Source organism: Misgurnus anguillicaudatus, chromosome 2, assembly GCF_027580225.2.
Source record: "Misgurnus anguillicaudatus chromosome 2, ASM2758022v2, whole genome shotgun sequence".
NCBI lineage: Eukaryota > Metazoa > Chordata > Actinopteri > Cypriniformes > Cobitidae > Misgurnus > Misgurnus anguillicaudatus.
In genome coordinates this window covers 9540192-9551463 of record NC_073338.2, presented here as the reverse complement: position 1 = coordinate 9551463, position 11272 = coordinate 9540192, and the positions used below count along the sequence as shown (strand labels likewise).

Genomic DNA, 11272 nt, shown 5'->3' with positions numbered 1-11272 from the left:
AAAAAATATAAATAAATAAATAAATATTTTTATTTTATATAAATATATATAAAATATATAATATATTAATGGTATCACTCTGCTGTCTATTTTCTTGTACTGGGTTTAAAAAATATGTAAAAAATATATTTAAATTTATATTTTGTGTCCAAGTATCCGTATAATGTACCTGTACATCTAGTCGGTTGTTATTGCAAATTATTACACGGCTCTTCAAAATGCTATATTCTGATTGGCCAGTCGTGACATTCCAAGTTGTATTCTTTCAGATACAGCTCAAAACTAATAACACTAATAATCCTTTTGACAGGTACAGTTAAATATTACACAATATTAAATATGTCTTTTAATGATTAAACCAAATAGTGTGTTCGTGACTTATAAACGTCTTGTGTTATCTTAAAAGCGAAAGTGTTTTCCTCACGGATGGTCTGCATTCATTAAAAATGAGCAAAAATAAAATATGTCAAATCAATATTTAATGTTCCTACATTATTTATGAGGCAAATAGCCGTGTAATAACCCAGATAATGTACAGGCAGCCAGATATGATATCAACCTGCTGCCTATACATTATCTCTCCCTTTCAGGGTGATACAAGATCCTGAACAAAATCCGAATAGATTTACATAATCCTGTACTCAGAGCAGATATAAGAAAAAAAGTGCGCATTCAGACAACAAGAACACATTTTTCCATGTTTATTAAGATAAAAATACACAGTTCTCTTATCCCTGGACAACAGAAATAAATCAAATGTCAGGAAATACTGATTCAAAAATAATAATAATTCAATACTTTCTAATAACCTATGACATTAATCTTGAACCTGATTTCAGATTAAGGTCTGATAATGTTTATTAGGGACAAATAATCTGACTCTATAGTTTTTCCATAGACCCAACATATATAAAAATATTCATTTAATCGTAGTGTAACCAACATTTAAAGCATCAGTAAGGCACTTAATCATTCAGAGGTGTAAGACGTTAAGCATACAGTATTTACAAGCAGCATATGGAAATTAGCACAATGTTATATAGTTTCACAGGGCAGGTCAGGCAAATAAACTAATTAAACAGCTGGTTTATTTTAGTCCACTCTAGGATACAAATTGCATAAGTAAATATGTGCTGGCGCAATCTTACCCTCCTGCTTTGAAATACAGTAAGGGCTGATGGTACATCATGGTACTCGGTAATACCAAATACACGATGACGTAAAAGCAACCTGTATGAATCCCTGAATCAGTTTTGATGCTTTTATACTACTAACTTTAAACAAAATAAAACTGGATCCTTTTATTTTTAAGCATTTACTACCTATACACATCTTATTGCAGTCACTATTCCAAAAACGATTTGGGAAGAAAACAAATGCATGTGAAACTTGATCAGCTCCACCTGGATCTGCCCTGAAAAGCCTGCAAATCGAAACTGATCCAGTTTCTCCCTTTGGCACATTATTCAAAGATATCATCAACACGTATTGCAAAAACATCGCTGTCAGTTTAAGACCAACATGGGGAGTTATTTAAATTCGGTATTTAAAGAGAGTTGCTGTAAGTTATCTGCTATTTGCAGGCGTTATAGACATTAACAATAAAGAATAACATCAATACAATAGAAGGTGAACACAAAACCGACTTTAAATACAACGTTATAAGTATGTAAACATTTGGTTACCCACAGCAGTATAAAACACCAGCAGAATTCATTTATATATGGCAATCATTCATAAATCCTTTCTTTTTGAGGTAAACTAAAGGTCAATGTGACAATTTACATAAGAAGTTTGTTTACAGTATGATCAATGTACACAGAAATCTGTTTCGTAAATTACTGTTTTATAAACAAGGCCCAAGGCATGGTTTCGATGTCCTATGTGTTACTATGTTTTGTAAGTGAGAGACAAAACTGAAGCGGGGTCATTTGGATTTAATAGGATAAATATTAAACCTGGCCTGAAGAGAAACTTAATCAGTATTGGTTCTTAAATGTCCCTTTCCTAACATCCCTGTGAAAACAGTAATATATGAGGTTTAGTTTAGTACAGTATCTCTCTGTTCTCATGGTAAATAAACATTACAGTTTGTCAAAAACGATTTCAATAAATAGAGAAAAGGTGATGTGTGTGCTTCACGTCCCAGTGACACCTTTTGTACCTTTTTCTGTAGATGTACCGTACCTTACATAATCATTATTTCATTTTCAATTATTTCGGCTTATTTTTCTGTATCTTAAACACATTACAGGTCACTATTGACCTTATTATTTATACTCGCTTATTTTATAAAAAGCATTTAAGGTACCCGTAACAAACCTAGCTTTAGTAGAAGTTACTTTCGCATGATATTTAAATGAACTTAACATGTTCAAAACAGTTGTATTATCAAGCAAAACGAGTTATGCATGTCACAACAAGGCCACGCCCACTGAGCTATGATTGACAAATGGCAGCCAACATTAAGTATAGTTGTATTCACATTTGACCACTAGAGGGCAGTAATTACCAACAGAAGCACTCATAGGAAAATAGTATGAAAAATATCTATTTGACTGGAAAATGAACCCCCTTACCACAGATTTAATTTTTACATACTATACAGTAATTCTTTATTTTACTAAGATAAACATCAAGGCTGGACCTGAGGTCTAACATAATCCAGACACGTATCCTCCGACATCTTTAACAAGTTCAAAGTGCTCATAGTGAAGCAGTAGTCCTATGTTTACCCCAGTGTAGTACAGGTGTGTCTGTACCTGATGCTCTCTACTTGTCTGATCACTGTCCGAGTGGGACCATCACCTCTACATAGTTACAGGGGAACAATCCTGTCTGGCCACGTACGGTTCCCTCAAACCAGTTCTCGTCGATCTGATTAGTCAGCGTGATGATCTCACCCTCATTGAATCCCAGCTCACCGTCATTCTCCGGCTCGAAGTCGAACAGCGCCTTACAACACGGCTGATCCGTCGCTATGGAGACCACATGATAAAGGAGGTTAAGAGAGGAGAATAGAATACATAAAGAATATAGATATAGAATATAGTTATAGAATAAAGAATATAGTTATAGAATAGATATAGAATATAGATATAAAATATAGTTATATAATATATAAATATAATATAGATATAGAATATAGATATAGAATATAGTTATAGAATAGATATAGAATATAGTTATATAATATAGATATAGAATATAGTTATAGAATATAGATATAGAATATGTATTTAATATATAGTTATAGAATATAGTTATAGAATATAGATATAGAATATAGATATAGAATATAGATATAGAATATGGATATAGAATAGTTATAGAATAAAGATATAGAATAGGATATATAATATAGAAATAGAATATAGACATAGAATATATATAAATATAATATAGATATAGAATATAGATATAGAATATAGTTATACAATATAGATATACAATATAGATATAGAATATAGTTATAAAATAGATATACAATATAGAAATAGAATATAGTTATAAAATAGATATAGAATATAGTTATAGAATAAAGAATATAGTTATAGAATATAGATATAGTTATAGAATAGATATAGAATATAGATATAAAATATAGTTATAGAATATAGATATAACATATAGTTATAGAATATAGATATAGTTATAGAATAGATATAGAATAAAGATATAAAATATAGTTATATAATATAGTTATAGAATATAGATATAAAATATAGATATACAATATAGATATAGAATATAGTTATAGAATAGATATAGAAAATAGTTATATAATATAGATATAGAATCTAGATATAGAATATGGATAAAGAATATAGATATAGTTATATAATAGATAATAGAATATAGATATAGAATATAGATATAAAATATAGTTATAGAATATAGATATAGTTATAGAATAGATATAGAATATAGATATAAAATATAGTTATAGAATATAGTTATAGAATATAGATATAAAATATAGATATACAATATAGATATAAAATATAGATATATAATATAGATATAGAATAGATATAGAATATAGTTATATAATATAGAATATAGTTATAGAACACAGATATAGAATATAGTTATATAATATAGATATAGAATATAGTTATAGAATAGATATAGAATATAGTTTTAGAATATAGATATAGAATAGGATATATAATATAGAAATAGAATATAGACATAGAATATATAAATAGAATATAGATATAGAATATAGATATAGAATATAGTTATAAAATAGATATACAATATAGATATAGAATATAGTTATAAAACAGATATACAATATAGAAATAGAATATAGTTATAAAATAGATATAGAATATAGTTATAGAATAGATATAGAATATAGTTATATAATATAGAAATAGAATATAGTTATAAAATAGATTTAGAATATAGATATAGAATATAGATATAGTTATAGAATAGATATAGAATATAGATATATAATATAGTTATAGAATAGATATAGAATATAGTTATATAATATAGATATAGAATATAGTTATAGAACATAGATATAGAAAATAGTTATATAATATAGATATAGAATATAGTTATAGAATAGATATAGAATATAGTTATAGAATATAGATATAGAATAGGATATATAATATAGAAATAGAATTTAGACATAGAATATATAAATAGAATATATAAATAGAATATAGATATAGAATATATATATAGAATATAGTTATAAAATAGATATACAATATAGAAATAGAATATAGTTATAAAATAGATATAGAATATAGATATAGTTATAGAATAGATATAGAATATAGATATGAAATATAGATATATAATATAGATATAGAATAGATATAGAATATAGTTATATAATATAGAATATAGTTATAGAACACAGATATAGAATATAGTTATATAATATAGATATAGAATATAGTTATAGAATAGATATAGAATATAGTTTTAGAATATAGATATAGAATAGGATATATAATATAGAAATAGAATATAGACATAGAATATATAAATAGAATATAGATATAGAATATAGATATAGAATATAGTTATAAAATAGATATACAATATAGATATAGAATATAGTTATAAAACAGATATACAATATAGAAATAGAATATAGTTATAAAATAGATATAGAATATAGTTATAGAATAGATATAGAATATAGTTATATAATATAGAAATAGAATATAGTTATAAAATAGATTTAGAATATAGATATAGAATATAGATATAGTTATAGAATAGATATAGAATATAGATATATAATATAGTTATAGAATAGATATAGAATATAGTTATATAATATAGATATAGAATATAGTTATAGAACATAGATATAGAAAATAGTTATATAATATAGATATAGAATATAGTTATAGAATAGATATAGAATATAGTTATAGAATATAGATATAGAATAGGATATATAATATAGAAATAGAATTTAGACATAGAATATATAAATAGAATATATAAATAGAATATAGATATAGAATATATATATAGAATATAGTTATAAAATAGATATACAATATAGAAATAGAATATAGTTATAAAATAGATATAGAATATAGATATAGTTATAGAATAGATATAGAATATAGATATGAAATATAGTAATAGAATATAGTTATATAATATAGTTATAGAATATAGATATAAAATATAAATATACAATATAGAATATAGTTATAGAATAGATATAGAATATAGTTACATCTCTCAGTGCCTATGTTAAGTACCGAGCCCCCAAGGCGACATGGAGCCAAAACCAAACAAAGTTTAGTTTCATGTGCTCACGCGAAACCCCCACGTGCTCACACAAAACCTTCATGTGCAGAATTTTTTTTAAAGTTTAGTTTCACGTGTGCGCACGATAGTTTCACGTGCACGCAAGATAGTTTCACGCGAGCATGCGAAATTAAACTTTAAAAAAAATTCTGCACATGAAGGTCTTGTGCGAGCACATGAAAGCTCCACATGAGCACATGAAACCAAACCCCATTAAATTTTTGCCCCATGTCACCCCATGGGCTCGGCACCCAACATAGGCACTGAGAGATGTTAATCATACATTGTTTTTGTTTGTGAAAGGGTTTCAAAGTTCATTGCAATTTTAGAAAGCAGATGACACAAGATAAATTACAGCTTTTGATTGTGTCGAGTGCATATTTGTGTGTGTGTGTGACTCACAATTACGGCTTTTGCGTGAAGATGCCCTGTTGAAGGCGGTGGCTGCCGCTGAAAAAAGAGAAACAACAGTAAGTTTCTGCCAGGTATTGATGGTACACACCAGCACAGACAACAACAAATACACAAACTATCCACACAAACTTAAATTTCCATGTGGGTATGAAAGACACAATCTCAGACTCTCGATCGATACCTTAGATGTGCCGGTCAATCTTTTGTGTCTTCCTGTCTTGTCTCCGTGGAAACCAGAGACTATATAATAAACTCAATCTGTTTCGTGATTCATGTGGAGATCTTTTGTGCTTCTTGTAACAAAAATTGTGCTTCTTGTAACAAAGACTCATTCACCTATTTTTAGCAACATACAACGTATACAAGAGTTATACATATTACTGGCATGCATGTTCCCTGGAATCGAACCTATAACCTTTGCATTATTGACAGGATGCTCTATCACAGTGTTTCCCAACCAAGGGGTCGGGGGCCCACAGCAGATTTCCAAGGGGGCCTTAAGATGACTTAAAATTAATAAAAATTGGACAAAACAAACATTAAAATTAATGTTTCTTATTTTTTGGCCATTTAAGTAACAAATATACATCTGTCTAGTCATTCCAAGTTCTATGTAAGTTTATGTGAAAAATACTGAGTGGGGGGCCTTCAAATATTGTTGTTGAAAACTAGGGGTCCTTGAAGTGAAAAACGGTTGGGAACCACTGCTCTATCAAGTAAGCTACAGAAACACATTTTCCATAAACGCAGTAAACAGTAACCACTGTCTTTTAGAAAAGGTAACATGTTCTTTACACACCATCACTAAACACCATTTAACACCTTAACTGGCACAGCCCTTTTTGAGTGTGGGGGGTGAAAAGGTGACGTACACATTCAGATTAATTAAACTCGTTTCGTAACTAGCCTACTCTTGGTCTTGTTTTAAAGAACACTTTAGTTTTTTATGGAAATGTCTGGAGGTGAAAATTTTAAATTAAAAAAAAATGTTATAGCAGTTTACATTTATTGTAATAAATAAAATTATGCAATAAAGTACATATAAAACTACCACAAAAATTTGGTTTGTGTTACACCTTTAGTGGTTTTACCAACAACGGCAACTAGGTGTCTACGGTTTTCTGCACATTCTTGTCACAAATTAATAAATTACTGTCACTGCATTATTAATACTGCTAAAAGGTTTTGAATGATAAAAACTTCATTCTTAAACCTTTAAAACGATATATAGTTTGTGGGTTCAAATTTACATGCAAAATATTGAAGTAAACTCATGTGTCCCGCTCACAGGACAGCACCACTTTAAACTTATTCCTCATTTACTATTAGGGCTGAGTGAAATGGCACAGATTTTTTTTAGAACATTTGACCAATTCACAATTTTCATCCATTTTTTTTTAAACCGAGGTGGGCAAACTTTTCTTACTCACGAACCACACTAGGTTTTAAAATAAAGGTCAAGGGCCTAAAATCGGATTTTATTCCAAATCCAAATTTAGATTGCATGCTTCATTTTTTAAAAGGCAAATCATTTCATGATGTGTTTTGCTAGATAATTATTACATATCACCATGATATTAAAACACAGGTAAGCAGTTTTTGTTTTTCAAAAATGGCAATATTTCTTGGCAAATAAGACTACCAACATTAGATAGCCGGTATAAATATTTTGCTGTACATTCTGTTTTAAACACGCAACGTTCAGTGTTTTTCTTTCTTTTTTTGTTCCCGCTCTGGCATGCTCATTTTCCAGTTGAGTTTTTCAGTGTTAGCAAAACCTTTTGGCCGTTGATGGTATTACATGAAATGAGTCATTTTGTATAATATAATAAAAAACTCCTTTGCGGGTCAGATAAAAGTTGTTATGGGTGTTTTAATGGCATCTAGTGGTGACATTGTGAATTGCAAACATCCTTAATTTCGAAACGCAAAGAGAAGCTATAGCCACCACAGAACAAACATGTCGTTTTCTGAGACAACATAGGGATGAAACGAGCAGTTCTGATTTATGGCTACTGTAGAAACATGATGGTGACTTCCATATAAGGGGACCCGCGGTGTATATAGATGAAAATGGCTTATTCATCCCTGGTTTGCCCACCTCAGTTTTAAACCTTTTTCATCAAAACATCAAAAGTTTGGATAATGTAAGCTATGACTTAATTATTTTTAACCATTCATTGAAATGAATCTGTTCGAAAGAGTCATTAGTTTGCGAATTATTCATTATGTGTTAACCTTTAACATATGTAAAGTATTGTTTGCACGGACTGCAGCATTTCATTTAGGTGTGTGACGTGAGTCTTTGAGCTGACCTGAGGTTGAATAGGAGGGCGGATTACCGTCAGGACTCCACCCTCCATTGGCATCTTCAGCTCCCGAATGATCAAAAGTGGGTCTGGACGCCGGCATCCGTTTCTGACGGGGCTGTGACTGAGCCTGGTTTACTCTACAGAGACACACAAGCATAAAACATGAACAACAACACAAATACACACAGAGACGAACAATAAAGCATCTATCAGTAAAAGGATAAAGACTTTTTATCTGACCTCTCTCTCATCTTCTGAGCCAACTCCTCCAGGACCTCCATCGACTGCCTGTGAAACTGCACCTGAGATTCGACCAGAGCTGCCAACTGACTCACCTGCTCCACCTACAAACACACAGTAGAGAAAATATAAAATTACATTTACTAATGTCAATCGCCTGACATGAGAAAACAAGAAACATGAGATAAAGTTCTCCATTGGGTTTGATGGTGTGTTGTACTGATGCATGGAGCGATAGAGTCATGTGACATCACATTGTGTTCTCGACAAAAGGTACAGTATCAAAGTTGCTTTTAAGGGATGGTTTTTGTATTTTGTCCATGGCATCTCTCGTTACAATTACAAAGAGGGAAAGACCATTATACTAAATGACTGCCGTATATGGGTACCCTGGTTGTTATAAGATGACAAGAACACAGTGATTCCCAGATGCATGTCCAAAAACATGGCCATAGTACTTTTGGATATTTTCTTTAAGTGGTGACATCAATAACCTTATATTGTTACAAATATCAAATATCTTAATGGATTTGGAGCGTTTGCATAAATGTGGGTGAAACCGACTGATAAATGAATTAGCTCAGGTGTTGCTAAGTGACTGTTTGGAAAAGGCCAAAATTTGGAAGCACTGACGTCATCCAATGTACTTATCGAAATTAAAGTATTTAACAGCTATTAAAACAATAAGTGACAGGAAAGGGACTCTGCCTGGTGCTGGATTGTAAAGGCTTTTAAAAGAGAAGTGATTTGAGTCATCCTGCTGAGTCGAGCATTGCTATTACTGTTGCTTTCACTTCAAGATTAATTTTTGGCTGTATCCGGTGCAGATGTCTTGTTTTTTTTACTTTTGCATCAAAGATAATTAAGCTTGCAAAAAAATCTTACATTTAAACTGGAATCTGAGACATATCTAGAGACAATATTATCTTAAAGATCTGGCAATGGGCTCTTTTGAAGTGAACCGGTTAGCAACCACCACAAGTCGTGACAGTGACTCGTACAAGGCCAAACATCGCTCACATCTAAAAAAAAAAAATATTGATTCATCTGATAATGTTTATTTTTATTTGACTGATACAAAAACTTGCATCGCCCACATGAGCAATGTGACTAAGGCCCAATTCCATTTCTACCCCTTACCCCTACACTTTATTCCCCTACCCCTCCGTTTAGCACATTCACGTGAAGGGCTAGTGATGTCCCAATTCATTTTAGTTGGATTTTTCAGGACCTCACTTCAAACAAAGGGGTAAGAAATTTTCCAACATGGCTGCTCATGCAAGTATAATTCAAGTATTTTTTCACGTTAATAAAGTTTTTATTGATGAATAATCATTTGTTTTATGTTACATTCAGCCTTGTGTTCATATTTACGGTCATGTAATTAAAAGAAATGTTTGCCAAAAAAAGGCAAATGTAACCCCCAAATAAATTCCAGTTCCCCTGACTGATCGCGCATCGGTTCAATCTGCTTCACTGCAGCGACTGCGAACACACAGCGGGAAACCGGAACGTGAATAGACAAAGAGACAGAGAGCATCTGAATCCCTAAACGAGGGGTGTGTGGTGGTGAGCTGCTTTTGGGCTTCCAGGGCCACATTTTAGGCTGTAACTAAACTTATATGACTACATGTAAAGGTGGCATCTTTTACGTTTGTGTTAAAGCAACACTAAAGAGTTTTTGCTTTTTGCTCCCCCTACAGGTTAGAAGCTGAATTGTCCATTACCACTGTCGTAAATAATTTAGCCTACTGCAGCAAAGCTGGCTCTGATTGGATTGTAGGTCTGCCATAAAGCAAGTTTTTGCAGTTTTTACTTGAACTACAGGACCGCGACCCGACGGTTGGAAACTTCTTTTGTGCAGTTTTGGCCGATAGAGGGCTGCAAAGCAAATGTGAAAGTGCCGTTCACCCTGTTTGATGAAGGACTGAAAGTTTTTTGGAAACTTTATTTTAAGGTAAAAAACCTCTTTGGTTTTGCTTTAAACATTGCATCTACTTTGATGTAGGACATATGATGTCATATGGTGTAAAAAATTTCTAATGATGCTTACACAAGGGCCATTGATGCTTATAAATATACAACCAGTAAAAGAGTTATTTTTTGTCTTTGTATCCCAGTAACCACAACACCAGAGAGTTGGCACCTTAATGTGAAAGACAGTTTCAAATTGCAGTTTGCATACGGCTTTGAAACACAGCAGTACCTCCTACCACCTCATTTACATTGTTGTTCTCGGCAGCCAAGTTTTACCCCAGCAAGCAATTCATTTTAGATGCCTAATAAATAATTGCAATAAGCCAAATGCTACGTTGCCACGGTGTGAAGTGTGACATACATTTTTACATTTAACATGGTTTATACATCAGGGCTGTTAAATGCTTTATTCTGACAGGATAAGAAATGTCCCACAGGTATGCATTATTTTTCGATAAATGCACACCTGACCTGTCAAATGTTTTAAAATAACCATCAGAGCAATGTCTGTTGTAACCGTGGTATAA

At 31.2% G+C, this 11272-nt stretch overlaps 1 protein-coding gene across 1 annotated transcript in view; it reads right to left on the bottom strand.

The window, feature by feature from the left end:
- Nucleotides 1-686: 686 nt before the first annotated feature.
- The window catches only part of sh3gl1a (SH3-domain GRB2-like 1a), a 31754-nt gene continuing 21168 nt past the window's right edge, over nt 687-11272 (bottom strand). The window contains exons 7-10 of the mRNA XM_055201309.2: nt 8769-8872; nt 8532-8665; nt 6205-6252; nt 687-2978 (exon numbers count right to left, since the gene is read on the bottom strand). Coding sequence (XP_055057284.2) covers nt 2785-2978; nt 6205-6252; nt 8532-8665; nt 8769-8872 — 480 coding nt within the window. The 3' untranslated portion in view covers nt 687-2784. The remainder of the gene's footprint in view (nt 2979-6204; nt 6253-8531; nt 8666-8768; nt 8873-11272) is intronic.